The sequence below is a fragment of the Labrus bergylta genome, chromosome 10 (genome assembly GCF_963930695.1).
Source record: "Labrus bergylta chromosome 10, fLabBer1.1, whole genome shotgun sequence".
Classification (NCBI taxonomy): Eukaryota; Metazoa; Chordata; class Actinopteri; order Labriformes; family Labridae; genus Labrus; species Labrus bergylta.
In genome coordinates, this window is record NC_089204.1 from 15,960,122 (window position 1) to 15,985,889 (window position 25,768).

The window sequence follows — 25,768 nt, forward strand, 5'->3', positions numbered from 1 at the left end:
CGGCCATAACTGCAGATACATAGAGGAACCTTATTAAGAACAAATCTGTCATTATTTAACAGATGCCTGGGATGCTGCAGAAGCCTGTGGTTTTGGATTTACTGTCTGAATTACAGCAGGGAATACCAATGCCGTTAGCACCAGCTGACAGCATCTGACATGGTTATAGGGTGGCTAGAGTGTGGGAAAATGTATTTAGAACGTGAATCTACCACAAAGCACACAAAGTGAATGCTATCTTACTTTACAGTATTTACCATTTCAAACACTATCAAGTCAGCTCAATGCCAACATCGCCAATTAAAATCTCTAAGCAAACAAATGGAAAACAAAGTCAAATGTTAAGGCAAATAATGATAAGTAGTTTAGGGTACGCACTCCATCTGCTAGATATTGATAGAGCTAGGGGGCTCAGAATGTTGATGCATCTGAAAAAATGGCACACAGAAGTTTTGAAACATGCTCTGTGCTAAGATATATAGCATCAAATCATAACACTAATGCCAGATTTCATAGCTCTCTTTTGGGAGAATTACTGATTTTCAATCATCTAAGTCAAGGATGATACTATACATGGATAAAATTTACCTTTAAATATCTTAGAATTAAAAAAAAAAAAGTTATTCAGAATGAACCAAAGTAGCTTAAACCTTTTAGTGTATTTACATGATTTTATTGGTCTTAAAGAGCGGACATGATAACTCAAAAACGTCTGACATATGGTTTCCACAGGTTTATGATTCTACGTCCCTGATCTTAAAAGTGATTTTTATAACACATAGAATAACACAAATTTTACACGCCCAAGTTAAACTATTTTGTTGAGTTTGAAAACTTGAAAAACGATGCTTTTACTGTGTTGCAAAGATTTCTGAATTCAATTTGATTCTGAAAGCTACGTAAAGGAATAAGTTGCAAAACTGGCCTCACATACATTCTGCCCGTGTCAGGAGTTTGTGGAGAACACAGCTCAGTTTGGCTGAGTGGGTGTTGGTTAGAGTTGATCAAACCATCAGGGGGGTGATACAGGAAGTCATTTTATTGTTGGATTATGGAGACAGCATCTCCACTCTTTTAAAAAGGATTATTCATATGTTGTCGGTTGCTAGTGTTTATGGTATAAATGGTATACATGGTATGCATTGTATAATGTCTTATTCTGTTTCAGTATTAAAAGTAATCAGAGCTTCTATCATTGTCATACTGTGTTATGTAGGCAGAAACTACACACACACAAACACACATATCTCACAAGGCTTCTTATACTTTTTGTTTTATTGTGTGCTCTACCTTTTCCATCAGACCCTCGACACCTCCTTCACAAACCACCAAGCTCTCCATCAATCCAAACACACACACGAACATACATAAACACATATACACACACATTATCATCACACATACACACTAACCTATCCTCCAACTCCCTGACCTCAACCCATACACCTCCCTGAAACCTTCGGGGCTGCAGAGGAAAGGTGTTTGAAACATACACACATCCTGTCTGTGGAAATACAGCTCAGCACACTCTCTCCTATTCAAACACACACACACACACACACACACACACAGAATTACACACGCAACACACCTACAGTGTCATACTACACCAAGAGTCGAGCTTATGGGAGGCTTCAGCTCTGTTAGATCTGGAACGGTGGGAAGGATATAAGTGAGTGTTAAGGGAGCGAGTGGGGAGAGAAGAAGAGGAGGAGATGGGGAGGAGGTGAAGAGAGGGGGATGAGGAGGAGGTGAAGAGAGGGGGAAGAGGAGGCTCCAACTTTTTCTTTCTCCCAGTTGTGAAATAGGAACCAAAACATGCACACGTAAGGAGACACAATGGCACATTGGGCCCATTGTGGCACTAACCATAGCTAAAGTTTTCAGAACTGTGAATAAACTTAAAAATTGAAGGAAAAAAAAAATCCCTTCCAATAGGTTTATCCTCTTCAGGAAAGCCGAACAGAAACAGCCGGAGAGGATGAACATCCTCTGGGTTTATGGGAAATGTGGTCTTATTCTAAGAACCACATGCATTAACAAGACCACTGGTTACAGATAAATGCTGGTGGTGGTCTGAATTGTTTAAACTGATTGTTCTTCAGTGTCACCATTAATTCATTCACCATATGCCCGTGTTTATAAGTGCCACACATAGTACCTCTAATAGAGAAACATTTACAGTATCTGTTACACTGGCAGTATGTCCTGTATAAACATGGACAGTTGATCCAGGAACAGACACGGCATCATCAGCTGGTTTGCCTTTGTTTCACAGAAGGATGGAGGATGTGAGTCTGGCTTCTTAGAGATAGACACAATGCCAATTAGCCACACGTATACACACACACACACACACACACACACACACACACACACACACACACACACACACACACACACACACACACACACACACACACACACACACACACACACACACATTCATGGAATAGTGCTGTGGAGCAACACAAAACTGAATAGGGGAGACTGGTATTTGTCAAGTATGATAAACATGCAGGAGTTTGACAGTGGAGAGACAATGGGACACAACAGAACAATGAAACAGAATGGGGTAGAAGTTTGTGTACCCACCTTTGTGCATTTCCTGTTTTTTCGCCCTCACACTTGCTCCCTCAGGGGAGTTCCTGTTGTGCTGGAGCAGAAGGGGAAGGTGGGTGGCAAACTCAGGCTGCATGAGGAGCAACCCAGCAGGGTAGGTAGTAGGTGGTACATACTTAAGGATGTTTTTTAGAGTTGTTTTGAAGTTATTTCCCTATCTGTTTTCATGTATCCATCGAGGATGCTAATTTCCATTGTCATGTTCTGGAGGAAAGCAGGAGGTTTTTAAGCAGCTGTACGGTTTTTCGTTGTTAAAATTGGACATGAGCTCTAGAAAAAATAGTAATGCCCTGAAATTCATAATGGTGAAGAAAGGGAATTCTTAGTCTAAAAATCTCTTCTCTCTGTTGTCTCTAATGCCTAGAATGACGGATAAGAGCGGTGGTACAGAATATTTGAGAATGACGACAGTCGCAGCTCACTGGCTTCTCTCTAAAAGCTCCAACACACCCAATGAGATCATATGTTGTGAGCAGCGCTTGTGGGACAAGTTCATTGGAGAAATTTGTCTGCCCTGGTTTGGAGTGACTACAAAACATTAGCTTTCACCACCTGTCACCGATGGCTGACCCACACAGCTCTCTGCCAGCTTGACATGCTGCTGTAAACTTGGTGGGTAGGGCTGTTCCACTGGTGTCCTCATCTCAATTTGATGTTTGTTTTCTCATTGACATTCATAATTAAACATCTGCTATGACAACAAACAGTTATTTAACTGAATGTGACTTTCAATTAAGGATCAGCGAATATGCTTTTGTCCATCGACACATTCACTTTTGTAACTATAAACATCAGTGAGGGTATGATTCAATTTATCCTTACTCCTCTAGAGTTATATATATTTTTTTTTTTCAGAAAAAATGACATGTTCAACTTAAGAATTTAAGATGTAGGAATAATTCTTGACAGATTGCATAACTGGCTACTTGGCTCACAGCTTTGTATTACAACCAAAGTGACAGCCCATGGTATAAAGAAATAGCTAGTACCCACTCTCTGTTTCCTTGAACCCTCCTATTGTGCAGTTAGAATCCACTTACCCCCCACCTCTGAGCCCCTCCCTTCACACAAATGGTATTTTCTTGTTTAATTTAACAAGAAATGAGTAGTAAATGAAAGCTCAGGCTTCAAATCCCCATTGCACCCTGTGCTCTGCTCCCCACTCCCCTATGAAAAGGCAATTTGTGAAATTATGTGATAGAGTAATTAGATGGAATTCACCCCCACCTCCCTGCTACACACACCAGCCATATTCCCAGTTAGATTGTTGCCCTGCTGAACTGAAGTAGGTGTGTGTGTGTCTGTGTGTAGAAAGAGAGAGCAGGGGGGGGGGGGTTGGCATTCAGAGTGTTAGCATCGGTATATTAGCCTGGCAGACTGGGACACACACACTCTCATACACATTATCACTAACACTCTCATTCTGGCTCTCCTCCCCTCCTATTTGTACACAGACTCAGTGTAACGAGGGGCAGCCGTGATCGCAGCTCATAAAAGGAGCCAACCCGCAAACCCTCAATGAGCTGCTTTTTTTCTCCCCCTCCTCCTTTCTCCACTTAAAACGTGTAAAATGCTGAGAGAGAGAGTGAGTATAAAAAATCCAACTGGAAGGCATAATCCCCCGTTAATACAATTAGAGGCTAATTTAACCGCTTGTGTACGCAGATGTAGCTGAAGCTGGGGAGCGCTGTTACCCCCCCTTGGAAATCTATATTTTTTTTCTTTTCTTTTTTCTACACAGCAGTGTGCAGCAGGGTTTTGAACAGAAACAGGTGTGAAAGGCAATATAATTCATTTCTGCGCTGGCAGAGGAGGCCAGGAGCCGCGCTGTTGTTGGCCCTGGGTGGTGGAGGAATCCAGGGAGGGAGGGGATGAAAGGAGGTGATGGATGAATTAAAGGATGGATAAGGCACTGACCATTAATAGGAACCTTTCCCTTGTGTCTTCATATCTTACCTCTGATAATTGGATAGGTTCTAGGATGATGTAAGGGACAACTTTTAATTGTTGTCTTTTTAGTAGCACATTTCTATTGCTGCTGCAACATCCCATTTAAAGGAATAATGCGTCAGCAATTTTTAAAACGGCTCAGTTTTTTTTAATTTGATGGTCATAAAGTGACTCACTATTGTGTAATCGATTCCTAATAGAGACTGTATAATCAGAATGAGAACATAGCTGATTGTAACAGCAGCGTGGTGTAAAGACTTCTTAGTTCCTGAACTTCTCAGTCAAACAAAAAACAGATATGTAAAGCCTCAACTAAACTACAGAAGGGAGAGGGGGAAAAAAACTCTTGAGGTCAGAGTTCAACATTGCCTCAGATGCCATTAGTCTTCCGCTGTTTATTGCTGGAGCCTGGATATGTCAGCACCCTGGTCACCCACTGCAATCCTGACCTGCTACAGGAGGCCTTTAGATCAGGCCTGGAAGAGTAAATTCTATTTGTCCCCAAACTTTCCTCAGACTTTAGGCTTTGGACAGTATCTCCTTGATTAAAGTTATAGTTAGATGAAGGAAATGGAGAAGACAAAGGGGCATGGTATAAATTTTGAAATATGATTCTCTAAAGAAATTATAAAAACTGAGGAAACTTAAATTATTTTACAATTAAATGACAAAGTTATTTTGTACATTCGTGTTCTTGAGACTTCTAGCTTGAACAATCTGTGCAAAAACATAATTAAAAAAATCGAAAACTTTTATGTTTTTATTGTATTTTTTTGCAGTAAAGTTAAAATGCTTCAATGAATCCAGAGCACATCAGTTAAATGTGTGATCTTTGTTTTCACGACTGACTTTGTCATATGATTGTAGTTATATTATCAAGCCTTAGTTGTTCGTTCCACAAATACAGTTTCTCATGAAAAGTCATTCAAATAGACAGTATGGGCCCTCAGATGCCTTGTTAATAACTTTGAAGAGACATCAGGAAGGGAGCTTAATAGGGAAACTTCTGCAGACTTTTTTTTTTCCGTGTTTTCATTCATTTATTCATAAATGACAACAAAAGCATGATGGCCATCCTGATACTATAAAGCAATACAGAAGCCTATGTGGCCTGGTGTCTCCGATTAGGTCTTAATTCAATCTAAGTGGCAGTCAGAATCTGAGGCGCCACTGCAATAAGGATTTCAAAGAGGTCCTCAGGGAGGACAGACAGACGGACAGATCTGCCAAAGGCCTGGCGTGACTTTGTGATGAGACAGAGCGGCACAGAAAAAAAACAAGAAAATGAATTATTCTTATTTTCAGCATTTTTATTTGCTTTAAGGAGTTTAACTCTGGGAATGGATTAAGCTTTGGGCTGTGTGTTTATGTGTGTTTGTGTCATTGAGAGCTTGTTTCTTCTGTGTGATTGCTTTTTTGTGTGTTTTCGTATGAGGGCATTGGGAAGAAAAAAACTTGTCCGTACCAATCACAGGATCTCCTAAGGTTGAATAGGAGGCAGCTGAGTCAACCATACACACACACACACGCACACACACACACACACACACACACACACACACACACATTGCACACCACAATACTTTGCCCCAACCCCCACATTACCCCACACCTTGTAATGAAAACATCATCAATTATCCCTCTTGACAGGCCCCAGGGACCCAGGGCAGACAGCTCTCTTTTGGGGCTTCTCTTTGTGGACTGACCCTCACAGATACACACACTTGCTACTCACACACTCTTTGCACCCATTTCTTGTTGTTTTTTTTCAGAGTGTGTATTAAAAGCTGATAACCAGATGACCCATCTTTTCGAGGGCAAGTTGATAGTGGTCCATGGGAGTGGATGGTAGATAATAGAGACCAGGCCATGTGGTGGAGGTGTAGGGGGCAGGGGGTGTGTCTGTACGTGTGAATATGTGTGTGTGTGTGTGTGTGTGTGTTGATGTGTTGGGGGTGTTGGTGGAAGGGGGGTAATGGTATGACCAGGGCAGGGGGAAGTCATCAGTTCTGACACTGACACCTGAAAGGCCATCTGTTTCATGATTGATGGATGGAATGATGGATGGGTGAAGAGATCAATGATGAAGGAATACAGTGGGTGGATAGAAAGGGAGCTACATGGCTGATATCGCCAGTTTAAAATATTCATTTACTGGTTGGCAGAGATATTGGAGTGGCATTGTCATATTATTGTCAGGTAATGTCTAACCCCGTAGACTTTCCCATCCTCCTTAAGCAGTTCATACATTTTAGATTCAATGAAGGAGGTGCTCAGTGGTTCTTTAAACTGTATTTTAATCTTTTATTTAAGTTTAAATATCAGCTATATATTGCATCTTGGCTTCTGTCCAAAGATCGGCCTGCATAAAAGTCTTATTGGTTAAATCTTGGTCACATGCTTAATGGATGTAATTTCTGTAACTTGGTTGGATTTTATCACATTAAGTCAATTCAAAGTCCAAACACATGTCCAATACGGAAATGTCAAAATAAAAGTGCCATTCTGTATACAAATCAGAAGGAGACATTTTCCTGAAATGGGTTATTCCATACTGAAGAAGAAATAAGTCCTCCATGACAACTAAAGGTTGGCTTCTGTGTGCATAGTTTGAGGATACCCTTGCTTCTCGTACTTTAACCAGGCTTAACAGTTAACTGCACGTAGAAATAAGTCTAGATGAGGCATTTAAAAAAAAAAGTCAGTTTACATATCTGTAAACCCTTTCTTTCATCTTTTGCTCCCACTTTCCTTTTCTGCTTCTAGTATCGTTTTACTCTTCTGTTTAAAAGCCCTCACGGGCAGTTAACTTTTAATTCATATCACCTTTGAACTTCTCCAAAAGTCTACCATAGATCTGGAGCAAAAAGCCAGTTTGTGTCTATGTTGGTGTGTGAATTAAGTCAATGGGCGGGTCAATGTGTTTCCTTGAGAACGTGAGAACTTTACAGACCCTTAAGGTCGGTCAGCAGCGCTGGAGAATGTCACCAGTCGCAGAAGATCTGACATGGCTTCCAAGAATACACACGCAACACAGGCACACTCATACACATTTTACAAGCATCAATAGTTTTTGAGGCTTTGTAAGGCACATATTAATTGCCAAAGAGGACTAAACAAAGTTTCAACTTCAGGTGTTTGTACCGTGTTTAAATAATTAAGCAGCATTGTTCTGGAATATTTTATCCCAACCTTTATTTCTCAATTAACTTGTCACCATCCCTTTCTCATCATTTTCCCTTCCCATTTTTCTTATTCTTTCTCCTCCCCCCCGCCCCCCGCCCCCGCCCCCGCCCCCAAACATTCATGTAATTTCATAGTTGGGAAACTATGAAACAGTTAAGTGTGTGGTTTCATTGTTGTACATCTCAGTGATTGATGGCCTTAATGCTGAAGCCTTGTTTCGCACTACTTCCATTTTTCATTATCAGCTGTATGTCATAAGTGTGTGTGCGTTACAAATGTGTGTGTGTGTGTGTGTGTGTGTGTGTGTGTGTGTGTGTGTGTGTGTGTGTGTGTGTGTGTTCAGGGCGGACAAAGGCTCAAAAACGTTGATGTGTGAAATCATTCTTGGTTTGGTACCCACTAATCAGTTTACAAAGATTTGCAAATCCAAAGAAGAGCCTCACTCTCAGAGTTTAGACACACGCACGCACACACACACACGCACACACACACACGCACACACACATGCACACTCAGCGGTGACGTCAGTGCCTGGGTTGGGTGTGGAGTTCCCCACCATCACTGTGGTATTTATTGGAGTGTGAGTGGCATATTGACGTGTGAAAGAGCCAAGGAAAAATATCATCATAAGTCTGCAGTTAATTTGATTGATGATGCACTCACAGATGAGCAGTGCTAGCAGTTTAGCCTCTCATTGTCACTGTAAAAAAATCTGTTGCCACCAAAATACTTCCCTGTATGTTAAAACCCCCTCAAATGAAACTTTTTTTCCTGTGAAATGTTGACCACCCTTCTAGAAACAGCGGTAGCTTAGATTTGGATTATAGAGTCTGTGTAGCATGATTTTGTGCAGCAGGGGAAGTATTGAATCTACTATGTGTGAAATCACATTGGCGCTAGGTGTTAGCCATTATCCATTAGGCTGTGTTTGGTGATCCAGAGGATTGTGGGATCTTTTCTGGCTGGAGTCAGCAGCTCAATACCTTTTACTTACAGCAGCTGCAGCAGCCTGCCCTAGATACATATGATGTGTGTGTGTATGTGATTGCATATGCAGTTGTACTATTATTTGTATGTGTCAGCCTCATGTTTTTTTTTTTTTTTTTTGGAAGAGCGGTGTTTGAGTGTGTGCATGTGTCTTTGTGTCTCATTCCACGCGTGTGCTCGATGGATCCTGCGGTTCTGCCGTCGTGGTAATCAGTTTGCGCGTTGGCTGAACTAATTTATCAATTCAGTTCCTCCCACTTGTATTCTCCCCCATGCGTGAACACTCCCCCCCCCACACACACACACACCCCCTCTCTATCTCCCTCTCAGACAAAACACTTCTTTCTGACAAACTATAAGGGTTTCCTATCTTTTATGCATGCCTTCTGCCTCTCTGAGTCCTCTCTCCCTCTCCTCTTTTCTGCCGTGACTCCCTCACACTCATTTCTTTCTATAATGCACTCTTGCATTGCCTTGCGCTTTAATGGCCTTGAACCATGATATCATAGCTATATTGGTGCTCTGTTTCAAAGGCATTGGGGAGAGCGCTATGATTTATAGATGAGATGTCTTGTGATATCCCTCCATAACTCATCGTTTTACACCTACTTGTCTCATAATGTTTTGATTGAAGTTTTCAGTGTAAAACACTGTGAGGTTCATGATGCACTAAAGGCAGGTGGCATGGGAGGTATCGTCATAGACTGGTTGTGAGTTTACAGTCCACCAGCTGACCCTAGGTGCACCTCCTTCAGGTGTGTGTTTGTGTGCATGTTGACATGTGTGTGTGTTCGTCTTTGGTGTGCATATTTGTGTCTAGTGAAGTGAGAGAAATCCAAGCTAGTGAACCAGGTGGTGAATGCAGACGGCCAATAACTCATGGTAGAGGAGGTGGATGGAGCTGAGGGCATCGAGATGAGATTTGGTGGGGAAAAAAACACACTTTCATCCATTTTTCCTACTTTAACTCTTCCCTTTTTTCTTTTTTAAACATTCCTCTCCTTCCTCTAAGTGTCTTATCATTCCTTGTCTGCATCCCCCAATTTTTCAATGTGACCCTCTATAATGTGCATTTCACATTGCATATTTTTTCTATCTCTCTCTTTCCCCTCTCTCTGAGGCGTTGTTGTGGTGTTAGCGATGGGGGGGGGGAGAGTGAACAGTGCTGAGGGTGCTGCTCACTTATTTGTTACGACAGATTAAGTCATTGATTTGTAAAAAGCAGTGCACTGATGGAGAAGGCCCTCCACTAGTGAAGCTGGGGGAAGGAGGGAAGGAGAAAGAGAGGAAAATAAGGGGGACAGGGGGAAGCATTTGGCTGCGGAGGAAGAGGAGAGGATATTAAAATCGAAGATGTGAGATAAAGAGAGGAGTTAAGCGGAGGTGGGGGGAAGGGGAGGGGAGGAGGCAGCATGAGACAGTTAAGCAAAATGCTAAATTTAGAACAGAAGGATGGAGGGGGCGAGGCGGGTGAGGAAGACAAGGAGATAAAAGAATGAAAGGAAGGAGGGTGGGAGGTGTACTTTGAATGACAGAGATGTCAGAAAAAGTCAGAGGAGGTAGACTGAGAAAGCTTCATCTTTCAATAGCGCCCGCTGTGTCCTCCTTCCCTCTCAAACTTGCCGCTCGAGAGAGCATAAGGGAGCAATTGTGAAATACCCTCACCTAGTTTCAGCGTTCCCCCCCCAATCTAGATTCTTTCTACCCCCCCTCGGGGCCAACGGTGAGTTTCTAATTAAAACGTTGGGGGCAAAAGGGTAATTATGATAATAACATAATAATATCGCCAGGGTTATTAGAATGTTTTGTGGTCCCCAAATTGCTTCCTCAGAGGGATCAGATTTCAGTGGCATTACGTAAAGTCAAATTTCCTTGAAAGTCAGGTGAAATGAAATGGATTCCCCCAAGGTCCAGGCATAATCTGAGAATCTAATTCCCTCTTGTATTTCACAGACGTCGAGTCTAAAAAAAGAACTTCAGTTTCTCATCACAATGACATATCCAACCCCTCCTCCTCCTTGCTTACTTTCATTTGAAACGGAGTAGTCTAATCATTTGTTTAATTGTTTCTGTTTCGTTGCTCTGAACTCTCCCGTTGCAGCAGTTAGTCTCTCTGCAGTCTCTGTAACAAGCTCTGTGTATTGTAGCTGTGTGTGTAACAAGAAAACATTTGTTTTGAAACTTGGAGATCACTGCTGGAAAGCTAGCTCCAAGCGCTGTACCTCGGAGTTAGCGAGCATGCTGTTGCTCCGAGGGGTGTCCTGCTGTTTTCTCTCAGTTTTCTATGCTACCTGATTGGGATGAAGCTTTGTGGTTCCCTCCTACTCCCCCATTTACACACCCCCTCCATCCCAGGCAGCCCTAAGGCAGCTCACCTCCAGCTGTGGCTGCCGTTGACTGCGCCGCTTGGTGCGAGTACCGATTGCTTTGGAGTGCCTCCCCTCGCTCAAATAGGCAGTAATTACGGGCTTAAAGAGGTTTAGTGGTCCAGCAAACTACATAATCACCCCCTGAATTAGCCCCAGCTCATCAGCCTCAGTCCAACGAGCAGCGCTTACCACTAGCACTAGCTAGCATGCTGCACCCCCTTCCCTTTATTGCACAGAGAGAAGCACAGCAGCAGGTGTTGTGCAACATCCGGCCCCCTTAATAAATTTAGACTCCCCTGAGCTGGTATGGGGAGGACTAATGAAGCACGCCCTCACTCTTAGTGAAAGCATTCAGACAGAGCAGACTCCGAGCACAACACACAGTGTAAGATGCTCTTCTTCACTATCAACAGACTTCACCCTTTACATTCAATGCTAAACACAACAGTACAGTCCTGTTAAGACTTGGTCATGTGCATACAGGCTATAAGCTTCAGTATACACATACTGTAGGCTAGAGACCCCACCCGTGTGTAAAGCACACAGATCATTGCTCACACCCTGTAGGAACAGCTACAGCACTGGCTGCTGCCCTGTGTTATGTTCTGTGTTTTTTTTTTCTTTTTTTTAAAGAAAATCCATGAAGGATTTTAATCATCAATTATCATAGTGGAGAAGCTGGTAATGCTGTACATTGTCTAATCCACTTTGTAGTAGCGATTTAATGACATACTTTTCACCCTTTGCCTCACCAGCTAACTAGATTTATCTCATTCCCATAGGCAAGAGCACTGAGAGATTTCCCTAAACCAACAAAAGCTGTTTTTTTGAGGGGGAAAATGCTCATTAATGAATGAAAAGCCCAAGAACATCTGTTTTTTTTTCTCCTCTACGTTCTTTATCTCCAAAGAGATGGAGAGATTTGATAACAAAAACAGTTTGAAAAGGGGATTCTTTGCCGTTTCTGATGCATATATCGAGGTTTCCAAAAGGCTGTTGAATTATTCATGCTACAAGTGTTGAGTTGGTTTACCGTAGGCCAGCACCATGAAAGAGACTGTTTTTGCTTTTTTTGAGCTATTAAGATGAAGATGGGGGCATTTATTTTGCGCAGACTTTACAGATGACTCGCATTGTGTAGCTGGTTCATTTTGAATCGCTCAAAAGATCTGTTTTTGCTCTGTTTTGTTGTTTTGCATAGGAGATGCCCAAAATCAGAGGAAATTAGGTTAGCGGTGCTTTGTTTTTCTGTTTTTGTTTTGTTCGCTCTCACTCTCATGTCTTTTTTCCTTTAATCCCCCCTTTTCTCCCAGAGCCAGCTCTGTTGCTGGGTCCCTGCTCCCTAATGAAGTCAAAGGGATGTCAGTCGATGCCACCTACACAGAAAGGAATTTGAAATTGCGTAGCTTTGCCTGCAAAGCACGAGCACACACGTACACACACGTACACGTACACACACACACACACACACACACACACACACACACACACACACACATACACAGGATGAAACTTGTATTGAATGAGGAAGACATTTTTGAAATCGGACGCTTGTTGCATGAGATACAGCAGGCTTACAGTTCAGAACGCTTGTTTTAAGGTCTGCTTGTGCTCAGGGTTCTGGCCATTTGTTGTTAGCAAAACAATGTGCTCGCCTCCACAAATATTTAAGGTAATCTCATACACTCCTGGAAACGCCAGGGCTACACTTCCAGTAAACTTTGTGTTCCTAAGTATGTGTGTGTGTGTAAGACAGTTTGGTATGATACTCTGATGCCCTTCTAGCCAAAAAGGCCCCCGGATTAGCCGTCAGGCATTCCTGATGGGCAGCTCGGTTTCCACAGTGATTTGACCTGGGAACAGTTTGGGGAACAGTCCTGGCAAAGTGAAGGCTTTTCACTTTTACCTCAATCAACCATGCATAATGTGGCTGTCACCTACTTATTGTATCGTGTGTTGGGTTAAATATGTCAACTCCTTGTGTCTGCTGAAAAAAAGGAATACATAGTATTGTGCAGAAGTGAACTGTTTCTCTCTAACAAGTTGTTTACTGTGATTCACTGCATTTTATGGCCTCGTGGTAAACCCCAAACATCTGGTGTTAAAGTAAGCTAGCTCAAAATATCATTGGCCCATGTGTGTTATCAGCAGATTGTGCAGTGTCATGGCCTCTTTTTAAGTCACATGACTGTGAAAACATATGATTTTCCACTTCCTTCTTCCTCCCTCCATCACGTTTCATGGTTACACTTTTTATAAAGCTAATGTGGCGTGTCAAGCTTTTTAATGGAATGCACAGAGGCTTGGGAAGCACGTCTTGAAATAGAAATGTGTGCGATGATAACACCATCGCTGGTGTGGTTAAAGAAGGACCGAGAGGAGCGCAGGATGCAGTGAATCTGTTAAGAAGGAAGGAATCAGGAACAGTCACAGCAGTAAAATGTAGTAATATGTTTTAAGATATACAACACAACGTTATTTGACATTTATTACAAAGGTAACAAGAATGGCTTAAGCATTTAGACACCAAAACAGAGTAATGTGTTAAGGTTGAATTTTACATTCATATTTATATTGTTGCTTATTGTAACTTGAAATGGACACATGACAATTCTAAAGTCAAAGTATTAGGAGCAGGGAAAGAGAGAGACAAAATGAGAGAGCTGGTAATGAGGCAAGATGAAGAGAACTGACATTTCTCAGATGACTTAGAGTCGTCTTCTTCTTTTTCTTTTCCATAGCTGTGATAAGTTGAGGCTTTATACAGTTTAAAACATCTGAGACTCTGGATAAGTTCAGTCAGAGGAGCAGGTGTTTAAAGGCACTCTGGTTGCTAGTTCGGCTCCTTACCTCAAATCACTTGGTGTATGTCATCCCCACTCTCTCTTTCCCATGTTTCCTGTCTCTATGTAGCTGTCCTATCAATAAAGTCCAAAAAATAATTTCTTTAATCTGCAGACAACATGGTTATAACTTCTCCGAAACTGTAACATAAAGACAGGTCCAGGAAACTTAAATACAAGTTCATAATAGCATTTTTCATTTCTTTCTCGATTTCTTACATACTGTTATATGACTGCTATATACAATGTACATAATTATTACGTTGTAGTATTTTATTTTTTGCAGTGGTATGGTTGAAACTATTTTGTTGCACTATCTGGAATAGTTCTGTCCTGGGATGGGCCTGGGACAAGGGGAGTGAAAAGGAATCTTGAAGAATATTTCTTCTCTTATCTCTTGGTTAAAAAAAATCCCCGGGGGATCCAGTTATCAATTTCCATGTCTCCTCCCCTGCCTCCTTCTTCTTTTTCCCTCTTTCCTTCTCTCAGTCTATCTATCCCCCCTTTCTTGTCTGAGGGGGTCAGAGAGGAAGACGGTCAGACAGGGAGGGGATGTTACTGATGCTCTGCTACTCTCTCTCTCGCTGTCACAAACACACACACACACACACACACACACACACACACACACACTAGAGAGCAATGAGCAAGCAGGGTGGAAATTCTCATGAAAGGAGTTGTATATTTGGAGAAGACATATCATTAAGATAGGCGGAGGGGAGAGAGAAGGGAGGGAAGGATGCGCAAAGAAACTTTCCATCTGCTCTTTTAAAGAACATGTTATTGCTTTTCTCACTAAAGGCCGTTCTTGCTCGCTCTGACTGTTTCTTTCTCTCTCTTAACGCACAGGCAGCCAAGAGTCGTTAAGACACGAGAATCACTGACAGACAATATTAAAACGGGATGACTTGTTGAGAATCTTAATCACAGTGTTTTGACAGAGTGGAGCTAATTTGGCGGTTTCCAGAAAAAGGGAGGACAAAACCAGTTTTAAGTCCTGGCTTTCTGACCATGCCTTACTGGTAAATCTTAAGTGAGTGTTTTTTTGTACAAGAAACTCTTGTACCTTAATGTGGCCCTTTGAGGGTTGTGTCAGGGCAGGGAGCACTTTTACTTTCTGCATAAAAACTGTCTCTGGTATTATGCGATCATATTAGTTTTTCATTACTTGTGAATTGCAGTACAGCTCTTTCATATTGTAGCAGGTATAGTTTAAGCTATTATTTCCTAGAAGCAACATATATATACTTCTAGATGCGTCTTTTGAAACCTTTAATCATATCGTAAACTCAAGAACCTCAACTGTTTTCTTGGTTAAATTCTACTGCAGGCAAGATTTTGTGACAAACACAGTCTGGGATTCAGATAGCGAGTGTCTGTCTGTGTGAGACCGGTTCTCCATAGTTGTCTGTCTGCAAGTGTTTGCTGGGAAGCTGGAGTTGGAGACACACTGATACAGGATGTGTTTGTGCTTCACTGTGGCCCCTGGCAAAGCCGCAGCGCCCCAATATCACGAGGCAGACACTCCTATTTCCACCAATGTGCATTTTGTAGAATGGACACATTGATCCTCTCCTGTTCAATCAGCTCTGTTTGTCAAGAAGGCAAGCTTAAAAGACATGTTCACATGATTAGCTGTAATGTATTAGCTGTGAGTGTGTGCGGTCTGTCTATATCTGAAGTACGTCAACACATCAGCTGACACAGGCCCTAAAGAATAACGTTCTCTCACTTTTCACACACACAGGCAGCTGATTGGCGCCCCAGATTTCCAGATTCTGATATTATCTTGTCAGTGTATAGTATGGAGGATACTTGTACACACGCATACTATATAGATAGACTTACACTTCACATGCAATGATTCACTAACACACACACACACACACACACACATGCAAAAACACACAAAAAATGGCTGTGCAAAAAGCAGTGGACACCAATTTGGCCAGAGGCGACAATGCAATTATAACTAAGCGCATGAAATTAGCCTCCTTGTGTTCCCATTCCCCACAACCAATCACATGGACAAGGGCAGACTGGGAAAAAAAATCTGTCTCCTCTCTCTCCGCTGGCTTGTCCCAGCGTTAAACACAATCCTGTTCATTATGCACTGGAAAAACTGTAATGAAAAAATGAAAACGCTGGCGCCGCACTGATTTTGCACGTCTGATTGACTATTAAGTGTGTGTGTTCTTGTTAGACATACTCTATATATTAAGCCCTCAAAATATGTGTGGCGCCTATTGTTGGTCAACATTACAAAGGCTTATAAACAAGTAAATATCAGGGTTTTTGACAGGGCGGCAAGATCCAGTGACTCACATTAATCATTCAGTTTTCTGTTGGTAAAGATCAACTAATACGCAACGTTTTCGGTCAAAATAAAATTCTGGGGAATGATCTCTGTTGCGATCACTGGTTTCAATTCATGTGTACGGCAACAGCTTCACCATTGGTATCCTTTAATGACGCTCTTTTCCTTTTTTAAAGAAAACAAAAAAATATATATATATTATTTTATTTTGTTAGTTATGAAACAGAAAACATTATGAAATGAATCTAACAAAAGTATTTTTATTAATATAAAAGTTAAGTTGCAGAATTCACCATTCAGTGATTCTGATTCTAACAGACTAAAACGTTTTTACAAACTGTGTCTTCTCCTTAATGTAAACATATCATCTTGGATTATATACTGTATGTTACATTTCCAGTTAGCGCTATCTCTCCAACAATCTATCTCACCCCTCGCTCCCTCCTTCTTTTGCCTATGGTGTTCAGCACAGTCCGTGTCTTGTCTCAGTTATGAACAGCACATTGTCCTCAGCCAACAAGGCTCTGTCTAACTGTGATACCCCCCCCCCCCCCCTCCACTCTAATATAAATCAACACACTCTCCGAGTTCACATTTATCCAATTTATTCCTTCTATGTATTTAAACAGGTGGCACGACTTTAACTGTTCTCAGCTGGCTTTTGGAGGAGCGACCGCAGTCAGTAGTTTACTTTTAAACAACAGGAGGCCTTGTAGTTAGATTCAGTAATTTTTCACACAATTTAACTTTTATCATTCATGTAATATATTCATTCATCCTAATCTGCCCTTATTTAACCCTAACCCTAACCCTACCCCTTCAGCTAAATTGAGCTATAAAAGATTTCAGCAAAGTGGCAAACTGAACAGCATCATGTTGTTGTACCAACTGCAATAAAGACAAAAGCAAACAGCAGATATAAAGAAACGAGATCTAACCTCCTCTTGTCTGTATTCCATCGGGTCTACGCTACATATTCCCTGCTCTCTGATTACATATTCAGCGAGGTGAAAGGGGGGCCATCAACGCGAATATATTTGTGTAAGAGGCTGCCTAATTACCAGAGCTGGTTCTCCACTTCACTTAACTTTCTAATTGGCTCGCCTTTTTGGCTGCCATTAATTACAAGATTTCATATTCCATTAATGATCGTGGGGGAGAGAGAAGGAACGTTAACATGCACACACTCTCACACACTTTCATGATACATACTGACACCTACGCACCAATAAGCATTAGCTTACAGCTCATTTTCTACCTCTCATTATGCACTGTGGTTCTGTGTGTGCGTTACTTGTGCCCTGGAACAACTCTTTATTTTATTAAAAGGCACATGAGTTCCTTTTGGAAAAACAAGAAGCTTCATTAAACAATTTGTGGTCAGCCTTTTCTAATACATGTCATCTTTTCTGTCCTGCAGCATCCCTACCCATCAGAAGAACAGAAGAAACAGCTGGCACAAGATACAGGCCTCACCATCCTACAAGTGAACAACTGGTAAGTCGTTTCTGAGTTTACACGTAGTCGATTTCAAGGGTTTGCACCCTGAGGCTATCCAAGTTCTTAATGATCGGAATTAATGCCTCCACTCCACCCCTTTTTTCATCCTACACACACAAACACACACACAAACACACACACAAACACACACACACACACACACACACACCACTTACCGAATCATCCTCACCTAGATCAATCCAGCTAAAGAGATATGGCCTGGAGTGATTTTCTAAACCAACAGCCTAACTCAGCCCAAAACATGAGCATCCATGTTAATTAAGAGTGAAACTACTATCTGAAAAACATCCAATAAAATCATCCAAAATGTAAGCTGGATGATTTTATTGGATGTTTTTTCCCCCAGTTAAACAAGAGTGATCACTAGAAAAGTGGTAGCTTTGAGACTAATTACGGGGTTTAACTTTGACTCACTTATTTCAGGGTTAGTGGTTTTTTTGAAGCACCTTTAACTGTGATTACCATTTGTTGAAATCAGTTAGTGAACATCTCATTTAACATTTATTTTGTCTTACTCTCAGTTTATGCACCTCAATATCCTCAAAGATATCTTTCAGCTAATTTAGACTGTAATTGATGATAAATGACACATTTGTACTCAACAAATTACAAATGACTTTAAGAAACCAAAAATTGTAAATTTAGAAACAAAAAGTCCAAAATGTCCTGTTTTATTTGTTCTATAAATTAAAGCAGCAGCTTCTCATTGTTTTGCCTTTAGAATTATGTAAAATATGTATATGTATATATATCCTTTGTACTTTATCTCTATTACCTTTTTCATAATAATTTTAGCACTCTGGATTGTCCTTTAGCATGTAGCCTAGCTTAAAAGTGCACAACCTGGCCGCTTGCGTGGGTTAACAGATTCTTGCTCTGTAAGTGCAAACTAGCCTGCTAATTGGGCTCAAGAATGACTGCAGCCGCAACCATAAAATAAGCTTGCTAACTAGCCATTTTAACCTCAGGTTGCACTACAAAAAAAAGTAGAAAGGGGCCCTGTGTCCTTGTGCGGCTACTCTTATCAGAGAGATGGCTATCAACACATGCTTAGCATTATTAGCCGTGTCTAATTAAAGGGGCTGGAGTCTGGCTAACCGAGGCACCGTCCAGGCAAGAGGGTGTTTGATGTGAGTGGCCCTTAAAATTATCCTTGAAAGTATCAGTCGGCTTGCAAGGTACTGGCATGAAAGTGGAGAGGAGGAGAGGCAACGAGCAAGAGAAGGAGAAAGGGAGAGAGAGAGAGAGAGTTAAAGAGGCAGACAGAGTGAAAAATAGATGAAGAGAAAGAGAGGATGATAAGGAGAGGGGGAGAGAAAGAGATGAGACACGATAAATCCCCATTACCAGCAGACTAATGATGTTAACATTATTCCCCGCCATTGTTCAATCACAGACCTCAGAGACAGACAGACGTTAGATTAGGGTATGGTGTATCAGTCTATGGAGAATTCATTTAATACCAGGCCAAAAATAATGCACGCACACACACACACACACACAAGCACATAAACAAATACACACACACTGGCAGAAAAAAAAGGCCTTCTGACCAGAGGGAATCCTGTAGAGGTTATCAAATCACGTGACCCCTCCATGGGGGATCAATTCTTACAGCTGAGATAAAGCCGAGCTCTGTGTGTGTGTGTGTGTGTGTGTGTGTGTGTGTGTGTGTGTGTGTGTGTGTGTGTGTGTGTGTGTGTGTGTGTGTGTGTGTGTGTGTGTGTGTGTGTGTGTGTGTGTGTGTGTGTGTGTGTGTGTGTGTGTGTGTGTGTGTGTGTGAGAGACAGACAGTCACATGAACAGTAGCTTGGTCACTTAAGGCTGACTGTGTGCTCTCATTCTGTTTGTTGTTTTTTATTGGTAGGGGGGTTTAGCAACACACCCTGAAGATCTCTGTGTGTTTTTGTGCATGAACAACACACTGTGTAAATCGTGGGAGGTTAATCTTGGTTTGTGGAAGATGTCTGTGTGTGTGTGTGAGTTTGAGAGGGGAACCGGGGGTGGTTAATCTAAGGGGTATTAGCTGTTAAACCCTGCATGCTGGGATCCCTCTGCCCCCTCACATTTTGTTGTATACAAGTGTGTTTGTTTGCACTTGTCCAGAGGCATATTTCCAAGCATGGTTGTTTGAATGAGTGAGCAGTTCATTGTTGCATGGGAGTGTGATCGAGACGGAAAACAATAAAGTGAAATGAAGGAGGGATGGGGGGAAAATAGAAGAAATCAAGTGATAGAGAGAATGAGGAGTGTTGTAAGAAAGATGGAGAGGAGAGAAAAATAAGAAAGGGAGATAGATGGAAAGACAATCACTGAGTGAGAGAGCGAGAGAGAGAGAGAGAGCGAGAGAGAGAGAGAGGTTATGTTAGGGAAACTGCCATTTCACAGGCATGTTGATGTGCTGGATGGGAAGCCCCCGTCATTGGGTGTCTCCATAGCAACCCCTGGTGATGTTACCTCCTGACCCACTGATTTGGTGAAGTCAATTTCTCCTAGCTGTGATTCTGTTTGTCAGCGAACACACACACACGCACGCACACACACACACACACACACACACACACACACACACACACACACACACACACACACGCACACACACACAAATGCTTGCATGTCTTAATTCTCCCACACACACATTTCTCATGCATTCACTTGTGTTAAATCGTGTCTATAAGTGTGACATCAAGTCAAAGAGGACTTCAGGATGCACAAAACACTTAGTGGGAGTGTGTGTCACGATCATACCATGGCCAGTGGACTTAAATAAAATGACCACGGATGACCCAAGGATCATCCATGTTTGTAGTCCCAACAGTAAAAGCAAAATACAAACAAGTACAACTGACAACAAACACGCTCTTTTTATTTAAGTGTGCAATTTGCTTTCCTTCATACACATATTACAGATCATTCTCTCTCTCTCTCAATCTGTCTTGCACTAACACACACCAAAGATGTGTTAACACACATGTCGGTATGTATTATTGATGAGAAAGTGCGCAGTAGGGCTCAGCAGATTAAATAAAAATGCTAAAGGCCGGCAAGGGGCGCAGATCACTCATGAATTATTGGCAGAAATACGCTTCACCAGGGAATCTCAATTTGAATGAAGAAAGTGTTCTGTGTGTGTGTGTAAGAGAGAGAGAGAGTAAGAGTTAGTGTGTGTGCTCACTTAGACAACAGGATCATATATTGAAAATGTACACACCCAAATGCAAATAGTCAAACATATCTCTACATAGTAGCCTATACAGTGTACACACACTGATAGGTAAGGTATGTTTTAAGCATGCACATGAACACACACTTACTTTAACACTTGTGCTTAGACAGTTGAATGTCTAAGCGTATGTGTTGCAGTTCCACAGCTCTGGGGCTTGAACTGCAAAGGCTTGGTCACCCAAGTTTTAGGAACCACTAGTAGGGCCCTGCTGGAGGCTCTCAAGGTGCAGCCCAGCTCATAGGGAGTTAGCAGATCACAGAAACTGGGTTGGGTTGGGCCATTTAAGGCTGTAAAAACAAGCAATAAGATCTCCAAATCAATTCTTAAACTCACAGCAAGACAGTGAAGGGAAGGAAGGGCGTGTGTAACGTGGTCACTTCTCTTTCTGATGCGTTAAAAGCCTGGCAGCAGTGCTTTGAATTAATTGTAGTCTTTGGATGTTATTCTTATTTATGTCGGAATAGAGTGCCGAATAAAGAGTCACTAAGAGATATGAGTGATCTGAATTTGGTTAGTTGTCTCAGTTGAGCAAAGCAGGACTCCTTAATTGTTAACATTTCATTATCGTTTGTAGTTGAAAAGAAAAAGTCTTTATTTGGTTTATAAATTCAGTAAATATTTGGCAGTGACAATATACATTAACAAAAAAAAAAATCTAAATACAGTGTGCTAAACTTGTAGGAGAAGGATGTTGTTGTTGTTTTTTTTTGACAGAACTCAAAGTTAAACTAAATGAAAAACATCTAATAATTGACCTGTCTTTTGACTTTGACATTATAATTACTCATATTAGTTAACTATAGAGGCATAACGTATTTAACCTTTTCATAACATTCTCTATTAATAAGAAGGAATTAGGATAAGTAAAGACAGAAGTCAAACAGCAATCACATCAGAAAAGTAACCAGTTTGTCCAGGTTTAGGTCTATTAACAGTCAGAGTAACTGAATGTCCTTGAACAACTCCACCCCTCACCTGCTCACACATTGTAAACCACTTCGAATCAGCTAAAAGCTCAAAGCACAACATATAAAATGTCTTTCTCTCTCTACTTTCTCTCTCTCTGGCCACAGTCAGTATCTCTCTACTAAGTTCTCCTAACGCTCTGCTGATGTAAAAATCGATGGCGAGGTCATCAGGTTTCCCTTGTTGGCTGCCCCTCCCCTTCCTGCCTGCAATTTAATAATGCCCCTTTAAAGGCAGTGTTTAAGCCTCGCCGAGCGATTGTTTTGTCAATAAGACCTCCTTTTACGAACGTCTTAAAAGCATAGGCCAGGAGAGAGCGAGGGAGAGAGGACGAGAGAGAGAAGGAGAGAGGTAGTATTAAAGAGGGCCGAGTGGACGGATGTGGAGGCTACTTAGGAAAGGGGCAGGGTGGCACGTGCGTATACGAGGCTTATCGAGTTTCAGAAAGGACAAATAAGAGGGAGAAGGGAGGCGAGATGGGGAGGAGGTGAGGGAGGTAGAAGGAGAAGGGAGGATTGAGAAGTGGAATAAAGAACACTAAAGTTTGGGTGAGAAGAATCCCTTTTTTCGTGATTAAAAATGTCAAACTTTTTTACCCAACGTTTTACAAAAGGGGTCTTTTTTATGCCCTAGTTTTGTAATTATATTTGTGTCATTTAACTGTTCAAGGAACTCTGGGGAAACAAAAGAACATAGTCCAATGATCGTACGACTTTGAATAAACCAAGGCAAACAAATCAGAGAGAAAATATAGACAAACTGAGAAATGTGACTTTAAAAGTCAATTAAAACAATTACTTAAAATAATACAAACTTGGTTAAATTGTGTTGTAACAATACTTGCTAAAGTTATGCATGTGCACTTTCCCTTTCTATGAAAATAACATTTCTTGTGCATTCACTTTGAGTTTTGCCTCGAATTTCAAAAAGTTCTGGTTAAACCATTAGATTATTGTTTTATCCAAAGCTAAACGGATTTTATACATCAGATGTGACCTTACTTATTCCGAGTTTTGTGTGGATGATGTAATAACTCATGACTCATAAAAAAAACACATAAATGACACCCGAGTTGCATTAAACCAGAGCTACCCTTTAAATGCAATGTGTGAGAGACAAACAGGTAAAGTAAGATGAGTTGTACGCTTCAGTATGTTGACACACTGGAGAGAGAGATGCTGGAACTTGTTCGTAGAAAGCCTTGTGTGTGTGTGTGTGTGTGTGTGTGTGTGTGTGTGTGTGTGTGTGTGTGTGTGTGTGTGTGTGTGTGTGTGTGTGTGTGTGTGTGTGTGTGTGTGTGTGTGTGTGTGTGTGTGTGTGTGTGTGTGTGTGTGTGTGTGTGTGTGTGTGTGTGTGTGTGTGTGTGTGTGTGTGTGTGTGTGTGCGTGCGTGTGGGTGTTAGTGTGTATTTTGGAATTAGCAGGCCCAGTTTCAGTCCATGCCCTAGAGCCTGTTTCATACACTGCAGCTCTGTCGAGTTGCTTCAGCCTGAAACTCCCTGACATTATAGCGAATACCACACACACACACATATACACACACACAGGTTTCACTATAGATATGACCTCACCCTAAGATTTCAACACTGAGTTATAATGTGAAAATAATTTCAAAAACAATATTTTCTTCCCTCAGTTCGAAGTCGGTTGCTACCAATAAGCTTTTACAGGAATCTTTCGCCTGTGCAGACACGACCATGTCTTAACTCTATTATGTCAACACAAGTGTGTGTAGAGGCGTATGAGTGTTCTAACACACATATAGGTGTCCATGTGCAAAGACACACTCTGATCCGAACACCATTTCTCCTCCCCCCTTTCTTCCTCTCACTCTCTCTGTTTCTCTTACATCACAGCGCGCCGCCCGAGGCCAAACCTGCATTTCTCTTCGCTCGCCTCCCTCTCAAGTCTTTTTTATTCCCTCCTCTTTCCTCTCCACTCCTCTCCCTTTGCTTTTCAACCTTCTTTTGTAGTTGCAAAGGGGGGGGTGGGGGGGTCCAAAACATGAAAGCGGCGGCAGAACGTGAATGCCAGGGTTTGTGTCCAAGCACACATGGTTGCTGCCATGCTTGGACCCATCAGTCAGTTTGTTGTTCTCACGCTGACGTTTTCTTGTGTTGGTCAAATGCTGAAGTGAGTTGAAGTGAGGCAGCTGGGATTGGGAGCAAGTGTTTTGCACTTAAAATAGGACACCTTGCCCTACAATAAACAAGCAGAAGATATTGGTTTTAATTCAATGAAGATAGGCAGTGGTTAATGCGAAGAATCAGGGATTGATTAGAAACCATGCAGACATATTCACTATTGTAAAACATCACAGTGACTCAAATGTTTGGCTGATAACACACTCTCTCAGCTGGTCATGTTAACGTCTGTTCTCAAATTGCCAAATGTCCAACAAACATTCCTTGTGATTTCCATTCTTCAATATCAAAAGTTAGGAAAGGTAGTCCTGAGTGTGTCCATGAATGGCATTATAAACACAGATAAACCAATGCCCTAGCCGGTGTGCACTTTAAACATTACAATTGACGTCTGCTCAAGGTTTCTGCCTGTCAAAAAAAAGGTGTTTTTTCCCTCCTTTCCAAGTGGTTGTCAGGTGTCAGTACAGCAAAGAGTACAGTCAAGTCAACTTTTTTTTTGTAATTTGATGTTGTTAAATAATTAAAATTTGATGAATATATATAGGTAGTCTTTAGTCAGATGAATTCGGGTTACAACAAGTTAATATTTCAATATAAGCTTGAGAAAATGTTCCAGTTCCTGAAAACATAAATGATTTCATCATTTTCCCCCTTCTAAATGTTCCCCTCTGTACCACACTGCAACGTCTTTGCCATTTGCTGACTGTGGATGTGGACTGTTTAAAGTTGCCTCCTCTAGTTTCTGGGCAATCGGAGGGATCCCCATAGCGATGGCTGCTGGGAGCCAGCGGGGGGGAAGTGACACGCACACAGACAGGATATGACACGGGCAGTATGGGGGGATTTAGGTCAACCACTGTGTGTTTGCAGCAGTCCCACACTGCATGCCCTGTCAGCAATCCTGACTCTGTGTGACACTGGTCATGTGTGTGTGTGTGTGTGTGTGTATATATATATACACTAAAATGTTTTGGGTGTATGGAGTCAACAGAAGCCCACACTATGTATTTGCATGCAATGTATTATGTTATGTGCTTGCAAAATAGCTCAAAACCTAAAAATCCCAGACAGGAAAAGGCAATATGCTAACAGAATTCTACACGAACCCTATAGTGTAGACACATTTTGATCCAAACCAAAGGGCTAAAGGGACACACACTTCTTCCAATCTTGTGTTTGTTGAGTGGGCAGCACAGAGCGGCCATGTTGTTTCTGGCTAAAACCAGGCCTCAAGCCATACCCTGTCCCTGGCATTGATGGATTACTGCCTAACAGAGCCCAAGACAGCCTGAATGTGTGTGAAGGGAAGCAGGAACAGAGATAATAAGAGCGACGGAGGTCACATGCTGCAGCTACACGCTCCCTTCCGATGTCCTATTCTTCTTCTCTTGCCATTATTCCTTTGTTTTTGTTCTTCTTTGTGTCTTGTTTTCTGAACTTTTTTTTTACTCCCTTTCTTTCTCAGCTCCACTCTCTCTCTCTCCCCCGCCCTCTGTTTGTATTTGGCCTTTTGGCGAGTCCTGTTTAGAAGTCAGTGAATGTTGCAAAGCCAGCAAAGTCAGTGCCAATGAGTTCATGTGGCCAACATTTCCTCTCTATAACATTGGTGAGCACCTGGTTGTCATGAACACATACATA

General features: G+C 41.7%; 1 protein-coding gene across 2 annotated transcripts in view; it reads left to right on the forward strand.

The window, feature by feature from the left end:
• Positions 1 to 25,768, forward strand: part of meis1b (Meis homeobox 1 b) — an 80,297-nt gene that overhangs the window by 38,774 nt on the left and 15,755 nt on the right. For both annotated transcript variants that reach the window (XM_020639037.3, XM_065959592.1), the window contains exon 9: positions 17,695 to 17,771. In XM_020639037.3, coding sequence (XP_020494693.1) covers positions 17,695 to 17,771 — 77 coding nt within the window. The remainder of the gene's footprint in view (positions 1 to 17,694; positions 17,772 to 25,768) is intronic.